Raw genomic sequence first — 25,053 nt, forward strand, 5'->3', positions numbered from 1 at the left:
TGAACACAAGTCAAACAAATCGATGGTGTCGGAAGCCAGGACAGCAGTTACCTCTAGAGAGGAGGAGGAGGAGGAGCCAGTGACCGGCAGGGAGTCTTTGGATACTATTAATATTCTCCTTCTTGATGGAGAGTTGGTTTCATGGGTATGTTCCCTTTGTGACAATGCATCGAGGTGTAAACCTACAACTTAATGTATTTTGCGTATACATTAAAGTTCAATAATAACAACAAAACAATTTTTTAAAAGAACTTGGGCCAAGTAGGAAGAATGGAATGATCAGACCCACCACCACCACTGCTTTAATGATGAACCTTTCCTGCCAGCAACAAGGCCTCCTTTCCACCACATGGCTTCAGCCACCAGAAATGGAACCTCTCAAACATCCCAGACAGGGACTCTCCTAAATGAACATTAAAAAGGACATCACCAACATTCCATAACATTTCAGATAACAATCATACCATACATGACTTCTCCGAACTCTTGCTTCTAGAATCCTCAATTACCACGAGGCCTTCTATCACTGACCATTACATGCTCTTCCTAATTACTTTGTCACTAGAAGAAAAAGGATAATGACAGACTTGAGCCATCGACCAGACCTTTATTAAGGCTTAAGCAGGAGATCTGAGCTTCTTGTGTCCTAACACTCACCAAGAGGAAGATTCTGGAAGTGAGTTATTTGAACAGTTTACAGATGCTACCAAAACTCAGAAGTTGGCAATTGCTGCAAGACTTTCTTCACACAGCTGCTGAAAATTATTTCTAATAAGTAGGAAGATGGAGGTGGGGCACCAGATGCTGGGAGACAGTGGGGGAGGTAAGCAACCTAATTTGGGGTAGGAGACTAGGCAAAGAAGTCTTATTTCCCAGCTTGGATTCCTAATAACAAAAATATATATATATTTAGGTTCTTTCTCTTACTTTTTGGCAATCTATAACTTGGCAATTTATAACATCTAACATCTGACTGTTGGGCTCCACAGAAATATTAGCAGAGTCTGAATCTATTTCCCTCTCCAATCTGCTGTTAATGTCGCACCAGTCTTTGGGGGCTCCAGAACACAGTACAATAGATTTCCTAATATGCCACATATAAAGTCCGCTTAAAATAAATAACATTTAGCAATCAGTCAAAATTAATTTGACTAGATTTTTATCAGTAGAGCAAAAAGTGATTCAAGAGACTGTGCGCAGTTAGTTACACCAGACTTTGGTCCACGCGTTCTAGCCTCCATCTTCAGAAGATCGACAGTCATCTTATGTGAAAGCAAACAGGGATAGCTGGAATCATCAATCCAAACTGTCCTTATAGACTTAAGTCCTTATAGACTTATGCCAGAAACCCAGTTTCACAATTTCTCATAGAAATCTTTATCCAAGTATTTATCATCCAGTATTTTTATTGCCCATCTATTGTCTGTTCCCTCTGATGACTACAGGCTTCCATACGCCAAAGATTTCTTCATGTATCAGAAGCTCTAGCATAGTATCTGGCACACAGCTGGTAGTCAACACATTTTGTTGAATGAACAAATAAACTCACTCAGCCAGTACCATGGAGAGAGAGAACAGAAGTGCTTATTGAGTCAGCTCAGCCCACATGGCCAAGGTTTTCTCACCAGCTAGTTTTGACATTACTGTCCACCATAGCCTGGAACACAATGACCCCAATTTCTCCCAGACTTTCTCATCCTTTCTATACTTTTAAGAGCAGTTTGGGATTCACAGCAAAATTGGGCAGAAAGTACACAGACTCCATAAACCCCTGGCCCCATCCATGCACAGCCTCACCCATTATTGACATTCTGTACCACAGTAGTACATTTGTTACAATCAATGAGCCTACATCAACACATCATTCTCACCCAAAGCCCATGGTTCACATCAGGGCTCGCTCTTTGTGTTGTACATTCTATGGGTTTTGAAAAATGTGTAATAATCCACCATTGTAATAGCCCTACCTAAACATTTTCTGTGCTCTGCCGACTCATCCTCTCCCCAACTGATCCCCTGGAAACTGTTGATTTTTTTTTTTTTGCTGTCTCCATAGTGTTGCCTTTTCCAAATGTCATATGGTTGGAATGAAATAGCAGGTAGCCTTTTCAGACCGGCTTCTTTCACTTTTCATGACCTGATAAGTACTTCTTTCAACTAGCTCTAATGACTTCCAGGGAGGAAACTGCAAATTCATTGTCTCAGTCCTGACTGCAGTTAAAATCATCTGGGCAGGGGTGCCCGGGTGGCTCAGTTGGTTAAGTACCCAGCTTCGACTCAGGTCATGATCTCAGGGTTTGTGAGTTCGAGCCCTGCGTCAGGCTCTGTGCTGACAGCTCAGAGCCTGAAGCCTGCTTTGCATCCTGTGTCTCCTCTCTCTCCTGCTCCCGCTCCCTCTCCGTCTCTCTCTCAAACATAAATAAACATTTAAAAAAATTTTTTTAAATCATCTGGGCAGATTTTATAGACACAGATGCCCTAGCACGTGCCAAAGACTTATTTAATCAGTCTGGGGTAGGGGGTCTAGACATGACTACCATGTAATATCTCCCCAAGTGGTGCTCCCCAAATGATATGACCAGAGCTGAGGACCATTGCTATGGTTGGTACATTCGTCTAAACACCTCAGAGTTTATGAATGTCTCTAATAGAGGAGGATGTGACTCCATCTACCACATGTCCCACATATAACAACTTATTTTAAAATAATCAGCAAAGTCATTGTCTCACATCATGTCTCACATCTCTAGAACTATTTTTTTTTCTTTTTCCACCTCCACCAGCTTGTTGCTTCATTAAGAGTGTAGATGACTTTAAGATGAACTTTTTTTTTCTTTTATGCTAAGATTATCTCATAATCCAACTCCAGGTTCAGACAATTCTTGGCCTCTTCAGCCACCATTTTAAAATAGTCTAAGGGTGCCTGGGTGGCTCAGTCAGTTAAGTGTCCAACTCTTGATTTCCACTCAGGTCATGATCTCAGGGTTCGTGAGATCAAGTCCTGCATTGCGCTCTGTGCTGACAGCACGGAGCCTGCTTTGGGTTGGGATTCTCTCTCTCTCTCTCTCTCTCTCTCTCTCTGCCCTCTCCCATGCACGCACGCGTGCACATGCTCTCTCTCTCAAAATAAATAAACTTTAAAAGAAAGTAAAATAGTCTAGAACTGGAAAGTCAGTTCCACTTTGGTTACATGCAAGATAGATAAACAATCGCAGCCGTATGCAGCCAACTTCAGGGGATTTGAACGCAGAGAAGGCACATGAACATTACTTTTAACTGTGAGCGCCGTAGATTAGGTTGCTGTCCTCATTAAGGAAAGTATGAAGTATACGCCAAACAAATGATAACTTAGAAATGGAATAAAAGCCCAGTTTCACTTAGCCAAGTTTGACAAATCTCTTGCAATATTTTGGTAAGCCTTTATCTCTTTGCCAACTCTTACTCAAACCTCAAAGTTCCGTGAGGTTTCCTCTGCCACGTGCCCTGGGGTGATAACTGCAAATGGGCAAAAGAGATCAAATTTGGGCAAAGATTAATACCTGGCCCAAAGGTGAGATCACCTTTAGGTCACAAATAGGCAAGGTTTCTTTGTAATCGGCAGAAATATGAGAGGAAGTATCATTTAACAGGAAGATTTCTGGGAAGTAGGAGATTTACCCTTGGGTAAAGGACTTAAACTCTTAGGCTTCTATTTTATCCTCCAGTAGAGCAAAGGAGGGTTCATTTTATTTTATTTTTCAAAGATTTTAAGTGATCTCCACACCCAACGGGGCTCAAACTCACAACCCCAAGATCAGGAGTCACACGCTCTACTGACGGAGCCAGCCAGGCGCCCCAGGAATGTTCATTTTAAATGCCGATGCTGTGTCCTGACGAGCTTTCTTTTGAGCTGCAGTACTCCATGCACACCTTCTGCCTTGACGGGTCCACTGGAAGGCTAAGAGGTGTCGCAACTGTAACATGTTCCAAACTGAACTCTCCCCCAGTCCCCACCAAAATTGTTTCCTCTGATGACTTCATATTTTACTCTTACTCTTGCCACCCTTCTTTGTCTCTTCTTAGCAAAAGTCCTTGAAAATGCTCACTGCCTCCAGGTTGTCTCCCTTGAGCCCACTCAAGCCTTTGCTCCCACCATGCCCTGGCGCTGCTCTGACTGTAGGCACCAGTGACCCCCTTTTGCGAAATCCTGTAGCCAACTCTCGGTGTCCATGCTTGCCAGGTGGAAAGTCCTGGAAACGCGTTCTTCACGCTCACAAGACATCTTCCTCTCCCGGCTTTCCTCCTGCCTCGCCAGAAGCTTCTTTCCCATCTCGCTTGCAGTTGCCTCATCCCTACGACCTCTTCCCATTTGAGTGAGGGTTCAGTGCTGTCAGTGGTCTCAGTGACCGGCATGGCTTTACATAGCATCTCTATCATGGATTCCCAAGTGGATATCTGTATCCTTAACGTCGCTCCTGAACTCTGGATTGAGACCACCAACGTCATCCTCAACATCTGGACTTGTGGCGTCTCAAGCTTAACGAGTCCAAAACCAAGACTCCTGTCTTCCTCACACCTGCTCCACCCTTAGCCTTTCCACCTTATTTAATAATCTCTCCAACTTTCCAGTTGTTTAGACCCAAGGGCTTGAGGTCATCCTTGACTCCTCTTTTTTCTCACGTTCCACACCCAATTCATTTGCTTGGGTTCTATTGTCATAACATGTCTAGAATCTGAGCCCTCTTGATACCTCTGCTGCCAATGCCCTATCGCGGGTCACCATCGTTTCTCTCTGAGTTACTGCTGTCACTATCAGACCAGTCTCCCCACTTCCACCCGCAGCACCCTACAATCTCTTCTCCACATAATCAATAGAGTAATGGGGTGAAAACCTAAGTCATATGGTGTTTCTCTCTCTTCAGAACCCTCCAGTAGCTTCCACCACAAAGATAAAGCCAAACAAAGGCCAGTGCAGTCCACACACACACCCCATCTCCTCTCTGATTCTCTCTCACATTATTCTCCTCTGTTCACTCCATGCCAGCCACATTTTGCTCCCTGCTGTTCCTGGACTGTGCCAGGCACATGCCCACACACGTCTGTGGCCACATGCACACAGTAGGGCATTTGCACTTGCTTTTTCCTCCAACTCAGTGCTCCTTCCACCAGCATCACAGCACCCGGTTACTCAAGCCAGGAATCTGTAAACTCCCTTTCTATTTTCTATCTCAGTATCCTGCTCATTTCCTTTATAATGCCTATCATGATTAAGGTGTTTTTTTTTTTTTTTAGGTTTTCTCCCTTTTCGTGTTTGCGCTTAGACTTTTGTTCCCCTTTACCCCCATGCCTGGAAGCTGCTCTTGCTCTGCCACTAAATTAGAAGCACCGTAAGGATAAGAACTAGATTTACCACCTCCCTATTATCCCCCGCACTTAGCACAGTACATGGTACATAGCAGTTACTCGATACACAATTGTTAAATATGTAAATGAGTGAATGGATTGGATAAGTGACTAGCTCAATCCACCCTACACTGATTTCAATTGGGACTGTACAATTTCTCCATCATCGTGTTACGAGGAAAGCAATAGAAAGGACTGGCATGTTGCGCCTGCCACCAGGAAACGAGGGAACAAAGCAAAGGGGGAGAAGTGTCATCTGCCATCTGAGGTGGGACCCTAGAAATCGATAGGAAGGCACCAAAGATTAGAGACTTGTTACAGCAGCTTTCTCCAGAAACTGGGCCCTGACAGGCAGGAAGTTGTCCTCTCTTGCCTTGTTCAAAAGCTAGAGTAGTTCAAGCCAGGCTGCGTAAAGTCATTCTCTACTTGGACTAGATTCTTTGCGTTTCAAGGTGATGTCAGGGACCTGATAAGGTTTTCTCATTGTCTGTATCATCTGACAGGAAAACACCCTTTCCTGATAGAAAGATTCGATAGAAATTGAATGCTTTGAGAATTTTAAGCCTGTTTTAAAAACAACGAATGTATTGTGCAATTCTAACCCAAAACTTTAGGACAAATGGACAAACTAAATGGACAGGAAATTTTTCTCCTAACAGATGAGTCATAAAATGCCTCCACAAGAGGTCTCTCTCTCTCTCTCTTTGCCTCTCTATGTCCCTCCCCTCTCCCTCCTTCCCCTTCTTTCCAGCATTTGTAATTACTATACATTTATGAAGTAACCTAGAGTTACATTAATCTTGACAAATTCATAGAGCAAGGACAGCAGCTTCTTTTTATAAAACTCTTCAAGATAAATCTATTTTTATGGCTATGTTATATGCAATCCAAAGATGTTGCACTTTTGCTTGTTGAGATATTCTGTATTTTTTTCAGCTTTTTCATTTAGCAGTTTGAGATAGCAATCTTTTGTCCGCATTCATGACATATGGTATGTGCCCAATCCTTCATATGGCCATGTTCATAACTTCATGGAGAAATTGTAGTCCTCATCAAAATCAGCTTAGGGTTGGGGCGCCTGGGTGGCTTAGTCAGTTAAGCGTCCGACTTCGGCTCAGGTCGTGATCTCACGGTTCGTGGGTTCGAGCCCCGCGTCAGGCTCTGTGCTGAACGGTCAGACCCTGGAGCCTGCTTCTAATTCTGTGTCTCCCTCTTTCTGCCCCTCTCCCACTCCCACTTGCCTCTCTCTATCTCTCAGAAATAAATAAACCTTAAAAATTTTTTTTAAAAAATCAGCTTAGGGTTGACCTGAGTGGACAGTCTCCCTATTTTATCACATGACTGGAGTCCAGATACCTAATCAGATGATGCCGTATTATATTAGGAGCTCTGTAAAGCCACTCATTGCAAGAGTTTACATAGAGAAATATCTGTGTATAAGCTGCTCTGCTAAAACTCAACTTTGGCTGAACCTCATTCATCACACACACTTCAATTCACATTCATTTCTTCATTGATCTTCATCAGAAAAATACTCCTACCTCAACATTAAAATAGTCCTTACAAAAGATCTTAAACTCAACATTAAAACAGTCACTACAGAAGATCTTAATTAATCGCTAAGTGCCATCATCATCGCAGGTATTTTTTCATGGTACCATATCATTCCCGTGTTTAATGTGAACATTAAAAATATTATTTATGCATAGCCATATCACTATTTTCTCTAAGCTTCAGGACAGGACCCAGGGGCTCTGCCTTTCACCATTACCTGCAAGAAAACCAAACGTGTGGGCACCAGCTCCACACCAGGAGATTGCTGAGGTGTCCGGGCTGGTAGCAAGTGCCTGTGTGGGCTCCCCTCCCACCAGAACCAGGCCCCCCCGAATCAGGGGCCTGGCAGAGGCAGCCTGCCAGAAAAACTGGCAAGTGAAGATTTGAATAGTTTTGGAAGATCCCAATCTACCATTTGGAAACTTCGGGACAGATAATTTCTCAAGTCTCCAGGGCTAACATGCTATAACTTGAATAAAGGATGTGTCAAAACACTGCTAAAATTTATTCTTTTTAAGCATGTCAACATTTACGTTATCAATTTTCTTAACATGGAATAAACAAACACGAGCTTCATTCCACAAATTCTGAAATCCTTAAGCTTAATAGCACTATAATTTAGCAAGTCATTTGTCCCCAGAATTGATAACTCTCTGGCACTATGTGAAGTAAAGGGATATACAATGTCATGTGTGGAATAGAGTCATCAGAACAGCTTAATCAAAGATGTTCTTGGGCGCCTGGGTGGTTCACTTGGCTAAATGTCCGACTCTAGGTTTCAGCTCGGGTCATGATCTCACGGTTCGTGAGTTCAAGTCCCACATAGGGTTCTGCACTGACAGCACAGAGCCTGCTTGGGATTTCTCTCCTCCTCTCTCTCTGCCCCTCCCCAACTTGTTCTCTCTCTCTCTCTCTCTTTCTCTCCAAAAATAAATAAACATTAAAGAAAATGTTCCTCTACTTACACCTTTGCATTGACAGCAATATCAATGACCTCTTTTAGCTAATTAGGAAAATATCTTGATCTAAGACAATACTTGGTGTATAGTGGGTACTCAGTGAGTATTTACGTACTATTATTGTTGTCAAGGATAGTTAGGCACCTGCTGAATACAAACACAGTTTTATACTTGAGGAAGGAGTAAAACAAAACAATGAGAAGATAAGGTCTCTGAGAATACTGGTTTAGTACCAACTGTTCTCAAATTTGGGGAACTGACAGAGTTCACATGCCTATTTAGTGTGCCCTCTGGGGTTCCTGGACCCAATCCCAGTGTGTGAGGGGGAGGTTTCTCCACACCAACAAGCAATTCTCTGAACCCAGCAGGGTGTCCTATCATTCAACTCAACTCTGATGCTATCTACTCAGTCATAACAACAGATCCCATAGGTTAAGGGATCAGTCCTGGCAGACTCCTCCCACTCACCGCTCCCCCCCAACACACCCTCGCCACCCCCTCCAGACACAGGTCACAAGTCCAGGTTGTCATCTGTGCTTCTGATCAACCAGCTATAGATTAGAGGTTCCAATGACCCCTTCCTTCCCTGGGTTCAATTAATTTGCTAGAGAGGCTCACAGAACTCAAACATGTTACGGTATTTCCCAAATCACTGGTGTAGTTCCTTATAAAAGGACAGAACTCAGGAAGATCTAGAGGGAAGGGAGCAAAGTATGTGGGAAGGGGTGGAGCTCCCATTCCTTTTCCAGGCACACCACCCTCACAGCATCTCCCTGTGCTTACTGACTCAGAAGTTCCCCAAATCCACTTCTCTGGGTTTTGAATGGAGGGTTCAGCACATAGGCTCAAGTTTACTCTTTTAAGCATGCCAACATTTATGCTATCGTTGATTACATCATCAACTGCTCATCGACGGTGTGGTGATTGATCAAATCATTGACCATTAGTGATTGATTCAACCTCCAGCCCCTCCCTCCTCCCTGGAGATCAGGAGGTGAAACTGAAAGTTCCAACCCACCCCCCAACCCCATCACAAGGTTGGTTGTCCTGGCAACAAGCCCCCCTTCATAGGTAGGGTCCAAAAGTCACCTCATTAAAATGGCAAATGACACCTTTGTTGCTCTCAGCACTAACGAAATTCTGAGGGTTTTAAAAGCTCTGCCAGAAATGGGGATGATGACCAAATATATAAATCTCCATTGTTATCAGCCACAGTTTCACAATCTCCTAACTCAATACCAGTGAGTAAGTCAAGCACTGGGAATGAAGCCCACTTAGAATTTTTTTTTCTTTTTTTGCCAGCTCCCATGAGTTTTATATTAGAACTTTGAAACCTTCCTTGTATAATATATATCATCTCTGTGCCCTTTCACATAAAAACGTACCATCTAAGGATACACAGGGAATTCATTAAGAATTCCTTCACTCCAGGAATTATTCTTTCAGCCTGATCTTAAAGCACAAGTAATAATGTTCCCTTTCTTTAAATGGGAGATGCTGAAGTTCATTTTTGGCCGAAACACCCAGGTAAGGACTGGGAGCCTAATTCAACGCAAAGAATGAAGAAGGGAAGTCCTCTGCCAGTTGATATAGGAGTTATAGAGGGCTCCCAGTGGTTCTTTTCAACCTGTAATGCACCTAAGAATCACCTGGAAATCCTGTTAAAATGCAGATGCTCGTCCATAGGCCCAAATGGGACCTGAGAGTCAGAATTTCTAACAAGCTCCCAGGTGATGCCCACACTGCTGGTCCTGGGACAAACTTTTGAGTAGCTTGCTTTTAAAAATACGCTGAGGGATGCCTGGGTAGCTCAGTCGGGTAAGCGTTGGACCCTTGATCTCGGCTCAGGTCATGATCTCAGGGTTCGTGGGATGGAACCCCTTGTGAGGCTCTGCCCTGGGTGTGGAACCTGCTTCCCTTCCTCTCTGCCCCTCCCCAGCACATTCTCTCTCTCTCTCTCTCTCCCTCCCTCTTTCCCTCCCTCTCTCTCTCTTTCAAAATAAATAAAAGTAAATTTTAAAACTTAAAAATACCCTGAGAGCCTAATTTAATTGTTCCGGGGTGGGGCTCAGAAACAGAGGAGGGTGTGGAAATTATAATAAAATAAAATTCCCCAAATGATCACATGATTGTGTAATTCACCTGGTGGGGGGGGGGGGGGGACTCCTTGTTCCTAAATACACTTAAAGACAATAGGCAGATACAACTAAGACCAAAAAAAAAAAAAAAAAAGTTTATTGACTGTTATTAACATGAGAGCCTATGGTTGTTATAAAATGGATCTTGCAATATATTCACAATTCTATCTTATTTCAAATTTGCGTTTGTTTTTCCCTAAGGAGCGTCTTCACCACTTTCAGCTTAAATCCTAAAAATGCTAACCAGAAGGGAAGAATGTTCTTTTAGCATTAGATATTTATCTTGTATATCAACACAGACAGAGGCCACCAGAATTTCACAAAGCGCCCCCTGGGAGGCTGTTAACAGAGGTCAATGGTAGTTAGCTCTTCCGCTCACTAGCTAGACCTCAAAGCTCTTCTGAACCTCAATCCTCCCCTGTAGTAAGAGAACCTTAGAAAAGACGGCCACATCAATCCAGACCTCTGACATCATTTGATTCAAGTCCCCAATGGCAAACACTTAACAGCTTGATCTGCGCTAATTATCTTGTCCTTAAAAGTAGCTAGCCTGAAGATTTGCATCATGCCTGTGCTACAGGAGGTGCGCAAAGTTCTGGAAAGCCAGAGCCTTCTGTTCATTCCTCAGTGTCGACCGCCCCCTGCAGGCGTTCTTGAGGACTGACCCTTCTCAGGGTCTGGGCTCGTCTCCGTGGAAACACCAGACTCGTTCTTCCCTTCATTTAGACCATCCGGTTCAGGAAAGAGTAGGGCAGAGCATGAGTGCCTTTTTCATTAGAGGAAAGACAAAGGCCAATTAATAAAGACCCAGAGAAGAGGAAGGGCCCCCAGGGGTTAGGAGAGGGAAGGAAATGAGGCCAGTCTGAGCTGTCTGGGCAGCAGCCTCTGAAAGGGTAGCTTTGTTTATTTTGTTTAATCCCTTAGCTCCGTCCTTCCTGGGTTTTTTTTTTTTTTCTGTCAAAGAAATGTCTTTTTTTTTTTTCTTCCTTCCTGTTTCATGCACATTACTTATTGGAATCTTGGGATTTTTCACAGCAGAATATGTGCAATCTATTATATTGCTACCTCAATACATTTTGACTAGAAAGCTTTTATCCCTTTTTAGGTGTTAGTAAATGAATGTTCAGTGCTTCTCTATGGAAAAGTTAAACCATCCCCAATAGGGTAAATATTAGCTTTCCATTCCCTCTCACTCAAAGCATAAGAGATTACTATAATTCACCACAGTGCCTAGGTAATAAAAGTGGGTAGAAGTCATATTTTCAACATCCAAGCACATTTCTGGTAAAGCTTTTGACTGCCAACAGTCCTAATCATTACTTTGCACCTAATTGATTTAATCAGAGTACATGTGGTCATTTGAATACTATTTGATTCTGGTGATAATGGACCTGTAGGCATGTTTCCATTTTGCTCACGAATGCTTTGAAATGTTTCTACCTTATATCATGGGCAATTATACTTTCCGTTCAGAATTCTGTGAAGGTAATGATTCTTCCCATTTCCTGGAAAACCTTCCCCCCCACCCTTTTTTGAATGAATAAGTAGCTATTTTCTCTAAATATAAGTTTCAAAACTAGTGCATTTCTACAGCTAAAGCTGATGCAACACACAGCCAATGAATGTGCATTCATGTGTGCTTTGTGGCACATCAAAGTTGTATTTTAAATGCTTTCTCCTACCATCGCTTCCAGTATTTTTATGCCTTAATTAAAGCATTGGAGTGGCTACGTGGAACTATAGTAGCCACTGATGTGTTGGAAAAGCAGGGGGCAATATTCAGGAGAGGAGTGTTGTTATTATAAACTACCTTTGCTTCCTAGAGAAACAGAAAAAAAGAATGCGGCAATCAGAGAACAGCATGAGCCCAACAGGAACCCCACCACCTTCCTTGGCTCCTGTCTGTCTTCCTTCCTCCCCAGTGACAATAGTGCTGACCCATAGGGCAGGGATATGGAATATACAGGGGGCTTCAAACACAGCGGTGCCTACACAGGTCCTTGAGCCCACACCCACGAGTACGTTCTTAAAGTGGGCATTTTTTGCTCAGTGCAAAAACTTCTGCCAGTTCATCGCAGCAGAAGTTTTGAAATTTGGAGATTAAATAGGCTCTGCTTCCTCTCAGGTAGGAACTCAGTTCTAACATCCAGCTTTGGACTCGGTGAGGGACCACATTGTTTAGTTTCTCTCTACCCAGTTTCTTTCTAACCCATTCGTTGTCTGAAGGTGGAATTATTATTTTTTTAATGTTTATTTATTTTTGACAGAGAGAGCGAGAGCAGGGGAGGTGCGGAGAGGGAGGCAGACAGAGGATCTGAAGTAGGCTCCTCCTTGTCAGCACAGGGCCCCATCGAACTCAAACCGTGAGATCAAGACCTGAGCAGAAGGCAGACACTTAACTGACTGAGCCACCCAGGCGTCCCAGGGTGGAATTCTTTTTTATCAGATTTTTATTTTGATATAATTGTAGGTTCACATGTAGTTGTAAAAAGAATACAGAGAGATTGCATATACCTTTTACCCAGTCTCCTCCCAATGGTAACTTCTTACAAAACTATAGTGTAACATCACAAACAAGATACTGACATAGCCAAGATACAAAAGCTTTCCATCACCACAAATAGCCCTCATGTTGCCTTTTCATAGTCACCTCCACTTCCCTCCCACCCCTACTTCTTCCTTCACCCCTGGCACCCACTAATCTCTTCTCCATCTCTATGAATTTGTCATTTCAGGAACGTTCTATAAGTAGAATCATTTAGTATGTAACCTTTTGGAAATCACTTTTTTCATTGAGCATAATTCTCTCGGAGATCCTTCTAGACTGTTGCCGAGTAGTGTTCCATGGTGTGGATGTACCACACTTCACTTAACCATTTACCCGCTGATAGACATCCAGATTGTTTCCAATTGGACACTATGATGAATAAAGCTGCTACAACATTCTTATAAAAGTTTTTGGGTGAACACAGCCTTCATTTCTCTAAAATAAATTCCCAGGAATACAACTGCTGGGTCACGTAAGAGTTGTGTGTTTCATGTTTAAAGAAATGGTCACATTTTTTAGAGTGGCTGCACCATTTTACACCCTCACCAGCAGTGTATGAATGTTTCTGTGTCTCTAAATCCTATCAACATTTGTTGTCATTAGTTTTGTGGTTTAGCCATTCTGATAGGTATGTAGTGCTATCTCATTGTGGATTTTATTTGTGTTTCCCTAATGGTTAATGATGTTCAACATCTTTTCATGTGCTTATTTGTGAAATGTCTCTTCAGGTCTTTTGCCCATTTTCTAATTAGATTTTTTTTTTCTGTTGGATTTTGAGAGTACTTTGTTTACAGCACCTACAAGTCCTTCATAAAATATGTGCTTTTTTTTTTTTTTAATCTTCTTGTCTCTAGCTTGTCTTTTCATCTTCTTCATAGAGTCAAAGAGCCAAAGTTTTTAATTTTCATTACATCCAATTTATCAAAGTTTCCTTTGATGGATCATTCTTTTAGTGTCAAATCTAAGAACACTTTGCCCAGCTCAGAATCCTGAAGATTTTCCCTGTTTTTTCCATGTTTTGTATTTAAAACCATGATCCATTTTGGGTTAATTTTTTATAAAGTGTGAGATGTAAAGTTTGGGTTAGTTTGGCTTTTGCCTATAGATGTCCAATTACTCCAGTATCATTTGTTGAAAAGGATATCTTTCCTCCATTAAATTGCTATTACAAAAAAATGCTATTCATCTGACTCTTGATTCAGTCCAGGTCACAAGCTCACGAATAGTGGGATCAAGGGTCCGCGATGAACTCTGTGCTGGCTGCGCTGAGCCTGCTTGGGATTCTCTCTCCCTCTCTCTCTCTCTCTCTGCTCCCGACCTGGTCACATGCACATGCACATAGGCACTCTGTCTCTCTCAAAATAAATAAACATTCTTAAATATTTCGTTAAAAAATGCTATTATAATTGCAATAATCAGCTGGACATGTTTGCGTGGGTTTATTTCTAGATTTTCCACTCTGTTCCATTGATCTGTGTGTTTATTCCTGCCACCAATGCCACACCATCTTGATTACTGAAGTTACACAGAAAATCTTTCAGTTGAGTAGAGTGAAAATAGATAGATACAAATTGAGTAGAGCGAATCCTGTTTTATTCCTCAAAATTAATTTGGTTATTCTAGTTCCTTTGACGTTCCATGTAGACTTTAGAATAATCTTGTCTATATCCACAAAAATATGGAATTTTTTTGCAGCTTTATCGTTTGGTGTATACATACATAAGATTCCTGTGTCTTCTTCCTGGATTGGTTCTTTAATTATTTAATTATGTAATGGCCCTCTCTGTCTCTAGTCTTTTTCTTTACCAATAAACTTTACTAATAAATTTCTTCATCTGGTATTAATAGAGCCACTCCTATTTGCCTTTGATTGATGTTTCCATGATACATTTTTTTCTGTCCTTTTCTTTTCAACTTGTTTACATCATTATATTTGAAGTGAGTTTCTCAGAGACAGAGTATAGTTGGGTCATGTTTTTGTTTTTTTTTTTAATTTTTTTAATGTTTTATTTATTTTTGAGACAGAGAGAGACAGAGCATGAGCAGGGGAGGGTCAGAGAGAGAGGGAGACACAGAATCCGAAGCAGGCTCCAGGCTCTGAGCTGTCAGCACAGAGCCCGACGTGGGGCTCGAACTCACGAACTGTGAGATCATGACCTGAGCTGAAGTCGGAAGCTTAACCGACTGAGCCACCCAGGCGCCCCTGGGTCATGTTTTTTAATACAGTCTGCAAATCTCTGTCTTTTAACTAATGCATTTAGACCATATATTTAATGTAATTATTATCTTAAGGTTTAAGTCTTCCATTGGATTTTTTGTTTTCTGTTTGTTCTGGGGTTTTTTGTTTGTTTGTTTCTCTGATTTTGTTTTCCGCTGTTTCCCATAAGAAATGGAAACTCGAATATTTTTTACACTTCTGTAGTGTTTTTGAGTATGTCTTTTTGGTATAGTTTTTTAGTGGTAGCTTTAGGAATTATAACTTATCACAACTTAATGATATCATTTTACCAGTTTGAGTAAACTATAGAAACCTACTTCCCTTTGTACCTGTTTACTATCTCCTATTTATAACATCACTACCTTAAATATTTTCTATACATTTTTTAATTAAAAAATTTTTTTAATGTTTATTCATTTATGAGAGACAGAGACAGAACACAAGCAGGGACTGAGCCACCCAGGCGCCCCATCTCTGTAAACATTTGGAACCCTCCCAAACAATGTTATAATCTTGGCTTAAACCATCAAACATAATTTAGAAAACTCAAGGGAAGAAAGAATGCCTATTCTATTTACCAATGTTTGTGTTTACCATGTCCTTTCTTCCTTCCTGATGCTTCAAGTCTCCTTCACTGATTATTTCCTTTCTGTTTAAAGAACAGCCCTGGGGACCCTGGGTGGCTCAGTTGGTTAAGCCTCTGACTTCGGCTCAGATCATGATCTCACAGTCCGTGAGTTCGAGCCCCATGTCGGGCTCTGTGCTGACCGCTCGGAGCCTGGAGCCTGCTTCGGATTCTGTGTCTCCCTCTCTCTCTGCCCTTCCCCCACTCACTCTCTGTCTCTCTCTCAAAAGTAAATAAACATTAGAAAAAATTTTTTAAATAAAGAAAGAATGGCCCTTAGGCATTCTTTCAGGTAGATATGCTGGCAACAAATTCTAGTTTTCCTTGGTCTAAAAATTTCTTTATCCCCCCCCCCCCTCCTTTATTCCTGAAGGATAATTTCACGGCACATAGAATTCTAGGCTGGCAGTTCTTTGCCTTCAGCCCTTAAAAAAAATAACACCTCTTTTTCACCTCCATGGTTTCTGAAGAGAAATTTGTGTCATTCAAAATGGTTTTTCCCTATAGATAAATACACTCTGGCTACTTTGCAGATTTTACTTTGTCTTAAGTATTTAGATGTTTAATTATAATGTCCCTTGCCATGGATTTCTCCATATTTCATCTGTTTAAGATTCACTCACCTTCTTGGATCCATTGGTTTATGTCTCTTGACAAACTGAGGACATTTTCAGCCGTGATTTCTTTGAATGCTTTTTTCAGTCCCACCCTCTTTCTCCTCTCCTTCCCAGACTCCAATTTTGTTTTTTTGTTGTTTTTTTTTTTATGTTTATTTTTGAGACAGAGAGAGACAGAGCATGAATGGGGGAGGGGCAGAGAGAGAGGGGGACACAGAATCGGAAGCAGGCTCCAGGCTCTGAGCCATCAGCCCAGAGCCTGACGCGGGGCTTGAACTCACGAACCGTGAGATCGTGACCTGAGCCGAAGTCGTATGCTCAACCGACTGAGCCACCCAGGCGCCCCGACTCCAATTTTGAATGATCATCTTTTATTATAGTCCCATAGGTCCACGAAGCCCTACTTTTTTTCTCTCTCTCTCTTTCTTTCTCTCTCTGTTTTTCATACTGGGTGATTTCTAATGTTCTATCATCCAGTTGGCTGCTTCTTTCTCTTTCTCCTCAACTTGGCCATTGACCCCCTCTACTAAGCTTTATATTTTGGTTATTGTATTTTTCAGTTCTAAAATTTCTACTTGGCTCTTCTTTATATCTTCTCTTTGTTTGCTGAGGTTATTGGCTGAAGCTGGTGTGTTGTTTTGGTTTTTTTTTAATTCGTTTCAAGTGTGTTAATGATTGCTCTTCAAAGCTTTGTTATCCTAACTGCTTTGAAGTTTTGGGTTTTTTTTTTCCCAGATAATTTAACAACTCTGCCATCTCAGTATTGGCATCTGTTGATTGTCATTTTTCATTCAGTTTTAGATCTTCCTGGCTCTTAGTATGAGAGTTGAAACCTGGGCATTTTTGTATTGTTAGTAGACTATGGATGTTATTTAAACCTTCTGTTTTAGGTGGTTTTTAAAATACCGCTCCAGGGGCGCCTGGATGACTCAGTCGGTCCAGCTTGGGCTCAGATCATGATCTCACAGTTCGTGGGTTCAAGCCCCACATCGGGCTCTGCACTGACAGTGCAGAGCCTGCTTGGGATTCTCTCTCACTCCCTCTCTTTCCACCCCTCCTCAATTGATGCTTTCTCTCTCAAAATAAATAAACTTTAACTCGATACATATCATTCCAGCCAGACAATTGGGAGCACCACCTCATCGCTGCCAGTTAGAGATACAAGTCCAAGTTCCCCACTTAAATGCTATTGACACCTAAAATGGGTGGGTGCTGTTGGGTATGGGTGGGAGTTCTGGACTCCCCACATGATCTCCACTGATGCCACACTGGAGTCAGTTTTGTTACTGCTGGACAACGACGAAAGATCCGACTCCTCACTAGCCTCTTCTGAAACTACCTCTGCATGCGGGGGCAGGGATGCCTCATTACTACTGTGTGGCAACAGAAGGCCAGTTTCCCCATGTGCTCCCCACTGGTAGCACATGGGAAGGGATTGCTCATGGGGATAAAAGTCTCAGCTCCCTACTTGCCCTTTTCTGATACCACCTTGGTGAGAGTGTTACAATACCTCCTTACCACCCCATGAGGGTAGAGGGTCTAAGATTCCACTCGGCCCTTGCTGGAATGGGAGGAGTGGTGCCACAGTTTTTTCTTTGGTGTTTGGCTGGAGTAAAGTCGTCATTGTTTAACAGTGTTCTGTCTTAGACTCATAAATACAGAGAACAAACCGCTCATTGCCAAAGGGCCAGGGGCCAGGGGATGCGCAAAATAGAAGCGAAGCCACTTAAGAGGCGCAAGCCCCCAGTTACAAAATAAATGTCATGGGGATGAGAAGTAAAGCATAGAAAAGATAGTAATCAATAGTGTGATGACATCGTATGGTGGCAGATGGTAACCACACTTATTGTGGTGAGCATCGCATAATGTGTAGAATTGTTGAATCACTATTTTGAACACCATCGTACGTCACCTTTTTGGTTCTAGGTTGGGCTTATGTAGTTGGCCATATTTCTTATGTATACCACAACCAGGTAACTGCCACAAATAAGAAAACGTGGAAAACCATGAAGATTTTGTTTCCATCTGAAAAAACTTGGATATAATTGTAGAACCTCTCCTGGTAATATTTTAGGAACATGGGAAAAGTACTAGCAAAAAAGTAAATCTTCTCTCAGTTTTCGAAAGACAAGATTCCAAAAATTGCAAATAGTTAATCTAATGTGAATCCTTATGAAAATTCCAGGAGGAATTTTTACATAGACGGTTTGTGATGATTTAGAAAATGGGGAACTACCATAGATTTACTAACAAGGCACGTATAGAACTACCTATATTTCCCTCTTTGAAATGGTTGAGCCAGGCACATGAGAGGAATGTAATTGCATTTAGGGTAGTATTTAAAATAGTAGATCACTTGGGGCGCCTGGGTGGCTCAGTCAGGTAAGCGTCCGACTTTAGCTCAGGTCGTGATCTCATGGTTCATGGGTTCAAGCCCTGTGTAGGGATCTGTGCTAACAGCTCAGAGCCTGGAGCCTGCTTCAGATTCTGTCTCCCTCTCTCTCAGCCTCTCTCTCTCTCTCTCTCAAAAATAAACGTTAAAAATAATAATAATAAAAAATAAAACAGTAGATCACAAAATGTTGCACGAAAAAATTAAAATCAGAGAAACACAGGCTGGGCGATAGAGGCATATGTGAAACAGCTTTACAGCAAAAACTATATTATTGATGGACTGAGTCAACTCAGAAGATCACTGACTCACCAAACCCCAGTCAATAACTTTACAAGTAATTGGGTAAGGACATAAATGGCATAATTATGGGAAAGGTACGAGATGGTTAAGACTATAGAAATCAGGCAGACTTAGCGTTAGATCCTGAGTTTACAAACTTATCAGCCTCAGTTTCCTCATTTGCAAGATAGAAAATAACACTGTTTCGTAATTGCTATAATAATCCAGAATATTGGTGTGACAGATAAGACATTGTAGGTGAAGCTCTTAAGTGCATGGGACCTTGTAAGACTCACTGATTTGGGGTATTGCTATGTTTGCTTCTGTTATCACAAATACATAACTGGCAAGAATAGTTGATCTATTTATTGCATATTGCATGGGGATGACAGGATTAGCTTTCGATTTCAATTTAATAGGAACTAAAGTGTCAAAAATTAGAACGATTTAACATCATTTGCTATAAAGATCTAAAAGGTGTCCAAAGAGAGCTTACCAGAAGCTAAGAGCGTGATTATAGCCCAATCTAGAGCTTCCTCAGGCCATATCCCAGGAGGATCTTCTCTCGAAGAAAGGACAATAGCCATTCTGTATTCTGTACTTGTCAGCCCACATTTGGAAGTTTAAGTTTGGCTTTGGGTACTTTGTTGTCAAAGAGGAAATAACAAATTGGACTGACTTCAGAGACAGGTCATCAAGGTAATGGACAGCCTGGAAGCCTTGACATAAGAGAACGAGATAAAGGGGGGCACGTCACCCGGAGAAGAGAAGGCTTAGCAGGGATAGACAGCAGCTGTGTTCAAGACAACTGAAGACTGCACGGAAGGGATGTGTTTTTCGTGACCTTTTGGCATGCCAGTAGTGAGTATAGACACGAAGCATTTGACAACGGAGGTTAGAAGAAAACCAACACTGTAAGAATTATTTAAGAGTCTGTCTTTAGTGGCTTTTTGTTCTTCCTAAAGTGAAATCAGAATATGAAACACTTTGAAAAATCTATCAAAATACTTTCACATAAGTTTTAACTCCTCCAATTTGTCAATGTCAACTTGTATCTATGTAAGTACATCTGCTCTGCTCTGACACTTTTTAAATTGAAGGAAACACTCTGTATTTAGCTCCAAGCAGCATCTAGGTCACTATTTCCACCTCCTCCTAAGCATTATCATCATGGGCTTTTTACTAACTAGTACATTTCAATTGTCATCACAGCTTTCCTAGTGATGACATTATTTCTTTTGTCACTGATTTGTAAAGTGACATGATTGCCAACAGTCTTTCTGCCATCTCTAACTACTTACAGAATTACTTTTTCGGATGCCTTAATTATTTCGATGCAATTTATTCTCCGTCATGCTATATCAAGTTTTAATTACATTACTGTTTTTGCAGTTACTGGAGCAGTAAAATGATACTCACATTTTTCCTATACTTTCCGCCGAGTAAGTATCATTTGTCTCTTTTCAACCACAGGAATCGTAGTCTCTGAAACACCACCATAAGCACTTAACATGCTTAAAACTTACCTTAAATGATCGATAAGATGTCTTTCAAGGAAGAAAAAAAAAGTTCTATTATGTTGGTCCCCAAATTTGTTGGGAGTTTAATTGCCAAGTGATGAAATAGGAAAGATTAATTACTTCGTTAAAGAGAGATTTTTACTTCTGGGTGTATCCTCAAAAGAACCGGAAGCAGGGGCTCAAACAGACATTTGTACACCCGTGTTCCCAGCAGCTTTATTCACAAAAACAAAAGGCCGAAGCAACCCAAGTGTCTGTCAATAGATGAATGGATAAACAGAAATGTAGTATAAACACACAGTGGATTATTCTTCGGCCTTAAAGGAAGTTCTGACACGTGCAGCAGCCTGGGATGAACCTTGAAGACATGATGCTAAGTGAAACAAGCCAGGCAAATACTATACAGTTTCACTTGTATGAGATGCCCAGGGTGGCCAAACTCAGAGACGTAAAGTGGAATGGTAGTTGCCAGGAGCGGAAGGTGAGACCGCTTAAGATCTACTCTCAAATACCTTGTGATCTCACTTATGTGTAGACTAAACAAACAAACAAACAAATGAGCTTATAAATACCAAGAACAGATCAGTGGTTGCCAAAGGCGAGTGTTGGGGATAGGAGAAATGGGTGAAGGGGGTCGAAAAGTACAAACTTCCAGTTGTGAAATGAAGTCCTGTGGATGTGATGTACAGCGTGGACACTTTTGTTAACAATCCTGTATTGTGTATTTGAAAGTGTTGAGAGTACATCTTAAAAGTGCTCATCACATGAAAAGAATTCTGTAACTGTGTGGTGATGAATGTTAACTAGACTTACTAGGGTGATCATTTAGCGATATTTACAAATAGTCAATCACTCATTAGGTTCTACATCTGAAACTAATATGTCACTTTTATATCTCAATTTAATTTTTTTTTTTTTTTTTTTAATCTACTCGGGGCGCCTGGGTGGCTCAGTCTGTTAAGCGTCCGACTTCAACTCAGATCATGATCTCACGGCTCATGGGTTCGAGCCCCACATCGGGCTCTGTGCTGACAGCTCAGAGCCTGGAGCCTGCTTCAGGTGCTGTGTCTCCCTCTCTCTCTGCCCTTCTGTCTCTCTCTCTCTCTCTCTCTCTCTCTCAAAAATAAATATTAAATGAAAAAAAGATCTACTCTCTTAGCCAATTTCAAGTACACGGCACACTATTTTTAACTATGGTCACTATGCTGCACGTCACATCCCCAGGGTTTATTCATCTGATGAAGTTATACTTTTAGTACTGTATTCCAAAGTTGATCATCTTCACCTTGGGGACACTGTTTTAAAATCTTGCAGCCTGAGTATTATTTCATCTTTCTCTTTAGCCACCTTACTGACACACTGGGCCAACCTTGTTTATGTAGCTGCCCCACAGCCAGGAAAGGGTCTCCTATCTTTGAGTGCTCTTAAAGGACATGATAATGAATGGGACTCAGCCAGGCCCGCATCTCAGTGCTGATAAGCCACGAAACGTTAACTTAGCACAAGCCATTTAGGGAGGAAACTGGAAAAAGACAGACGTCATTTGAATAGGCCAACATTGAAAAATAATCCATCTAACACGAGAACGAATATTTCTGAATACGCACATGCCCTTTCTTCTTAGCAAGCCACCTTTCTCTTGAGGTGAAATGTAGGAATAAATGCACTATTTTCCGGTGTTTCTTCAGTGAGTGTTTCCACATCAGCAGCACATGTACATACTTTTACCCTTTATATTGACAGCTGTGGGCTCCGCTCAGTGGACAAGAGGAAAGAGTTCATTTCCTTACAGTTAGCGTCTGATGAAAGTGTGCGCTGTTTTATCAGAAATGACTCACCAAAGTAGAACTCTTCAATCCTTTCTGAATGATTTTTCACTTTGAAATTTGGGAATTATGCCTTATTTCATGACAAGTGACCTGGGTGAATGATTGTTGCAATGATGCCTCATTTCCCCATCTCAGCCAGCAGACACTCATTTTTCAAAACACTGGACTTTCACTTCGTCTTGTGAATATACACCATTTATGAAAGTCACCCCCCCCGCCCCCCCGGAATTGCTGCCCTGATAACCATTTGGAACAGCACCATTATTTATGTTGGCAATATCCATGCCCTGGGTCGGGTTGCAAAAGAGCCAAAGAAACACATTTACCATCTAATTCTCAAGTTCTAAGGGGAAGTGAACTTTTGGTTGTAAATGCTTCTAGCTAAGTCTCTCTTTTCCTAGAAGAGACCTTAAGGGGAAAAGGAATTCTTCAGTTTGTATGTTGGTTGGTTGGGATTTGGGGCATGAGCATTTATAAAGTGGCCCATTGTGAATCACCATAATAGCACATAACACATGGCAAATATTTGCTTGAGCTGGCAGAGCAAATAGTTCATGTTTGACAGCTACTTGTAGGATCCATCGAGAACATCCATTTTTAGAACAGTTTCCCTTTTGTGGTAATAATGTAGGAGGTTTGCTTTTGATGTTAAATTCTAGATCTATTTTTTTTAATGTTTATTTATTTTTGAAAAAGAGAGAGCATGCATGAGCGGGGAAGGGGCAGAGAGAGAGGGAGACACAGAATCTGAAGCAGGCTCCAGGCTCAGAGCTGTCAACACACAACCCGATGCGGGGCCGAACTCAAGAACGGTGAGATCATGACCTGAGCCGAAGTCGGACGTTCAACTGACGGAGCCACCCAGGCGCCCCTATTCTAGATCTATTTTAACTTGGTCCCCTTTTCAATGCAATTGCAAAAACTAGCTGCTCCCAGGTTTTAGTATTACTGAGTCCATCTTTTTTGACTATTATATTTAAGTAATTACATTAAATTAATATAAAATTAATACAAACTTCAAGAATGAGTGCAATCTTATACATTGCCAAGAGGACATTTGGAATGTGGAGAATATCTTTACCGTCTGTGGACAGAATGCGTTCTAGTAGTTTGCCAGTTGATTTTTTTTATCTTCCAGATAATTAATTATACAATCCATGAATAATCAAAGCTTATCTCTCAGTTCACCACATTTATATTCCTTATATCTTTTTATCTTCTCATTTCATTGGTTATAATCTCCGGGATGATGATAAATAACAGCAATGGCATTGGGCATACATCTTTCTTATCAACTTTAATTTTAAACTGCAAGCAATGTTTCAGCAAAAATAAAAGAAATTTAATAATGAAAGAAAAATCACTCTGAACTCCATGTGAAAGCAAGCTTTAGAAATTACTAAAAATGAATTGTTTGTATATGAATAGAAAAGCAGGAAGGATATACACCAGACTGCTATGGGTAGTTCTTTTAAGGGTGTAGAATTCTGAAGCAGAAACAGGGGTGGAGAGGAAGACCCACCTTCTGTTTTATATACTCCTGTATAGCTTGGCAATGAGCATTTTCTACTTTTATAATTTTAAAATGCATCGTGAAAAAAATACAAAGAGTACAGTGTGTAAAGACTTTCTTTACATATCAAGATTTAAAGATGTGCACATTGTTAACGGCTAAAATTTAACTTTTGTTCACTAAGTTCAATCTCAACTAAATGAGACAAAGATTAGATAGACAAGCAGATGACAGAAAGATTGGTAGAGATACTGATATAAATGTATACCCACTTACTGTTACTAGAAAGTCCAAAAACAAAAATATGGGCACAGAAAGGAAATGGGTAAAAGAAAAAGCTTACAGGGGTGCCTGGGTGGCTCAATCAGCTAAGCGTCCTTCCTTTGATTTCAGTTCAGGTCATGATCTCACGGTCGCGACACTGAGCCCCGCATCAGTCTCTGTGCAGAACCTGCTTGGGCTTCTCTCTCTCTGCCCCTCCCCTGCTCGCTCTCTCTCTTTCTCTCTCAAAGTAAATAAATAAACTTTAAAAAGAATTTTAAAAAGAAGAAAAGGCCTACAGACTACCAGGACAGGATTCTGGGGCAGGGAAGTCAGAACTATTATCTCCCCCCCACCCCCACCCTGGGATGCAGATGGGGAAATTATTTCATAGGCTGAAGAGAATTTTAATTGCTCACATCATTAGATGTTATGAAACCTTAATGATTTCCGGTAAAAAGTTTTTCCTTCTGGGACACCATGGGAGAGTCTAGGAATCATAGGAAGCCATCTGTATTGTTCATCCCAGTATTTAGGGTGGTACATCAATGATAGAATGACCATGTCTTATTACTACTTACATTTCTACTAAACGTGCCCTTTCCTTTTTTCTCTTTTAGGATTTCCAATGAACACTCCCCCAAACTCCAGATCCGGAGTCACAGTTACCTGAGAGCAGTAAGTGAAGTCTCCATCAATCGAAGCCTGGACAGCCTTGACCCTGCCGGCCTGCTCACATCACCAAAGTTCCGCTCTAGGAACGAGAGCTACATGCGAGCCATGAGCACCATCAGCCAGGTGAGCACTGTGGCCATGGGCCATGGGCCATGAACTACATAAGGATTAGTGGAAACAGAGGGCATGACGTGAGGAGATGGCCACTCGCAGAGTAAACCACTGAGGGGTCAGGTGGGAGGCCTAATCTAAATGCTACACGTATTCACCTAAGGCAAGCACCTGGTATCAGCAGCCTACCAGCAGAGAAGGGGTCCTCTGCAGAGGGATAAAGGACATTGGAGCGAGTCCTCGGAAATTCATCAGCAGTCAGTACCAGCAAATGTGCCCTTAAGGAGTTGATGGATAAGGTTGAAAAGACTCTTGAAGGACAGAAGGACAGCATAGACATCACTGGCAAAACCAAAGCAGCGTCTAATCACAAAAGTACATGCGTTGAGCAAGTCTTGATAGACAGCAGCCTGAGGACAGGAAATGAGA

General features: G+C 41.5%; 1 protein-coding gene across 22 annotated transcripts in view; it reads left to right on the plus strand.

Annotated features, from left to right (window-relative positions):
* Positions 1 to 25,053, plus strand: part of DLGAP1 (DLG associated protein 1) — an 893,154-nt gene that overhangs the window by 670,772 nt on the left and 197,329 nt on the right. For all 22 annotated transcript variants that reach the window (XM_053902457.1, XM_053902459.1, XM_053902453.1 and 19 more), the window contains one exon: positions 24,459 to 24,636. In XM_053902457.1, the coding sequence (XP_053758432.1) occupies positions 24,459 to 24,636 (178 nt within the window). The remainder of the gene's footprint in view (positions 1 to 24,458; positions 24,637 to 25,053) is intronic.

This window comes from Panthera pardus, unplaced genomic scaffold, assembly GCF_024362965.1.
Source record: "Panthera pardus isolate Hobbes unplaced genomic scaffold, ASM2436296v1 HiC_scaffold_15, whole genome shotgun sequence".
NCBI classification, from domain to species: domain Eukaryota; kingdom Metazoa; phylum Chordata; class Mammalia; order Carnivora; family Felidae; genus Panthera; species Panthera pardus.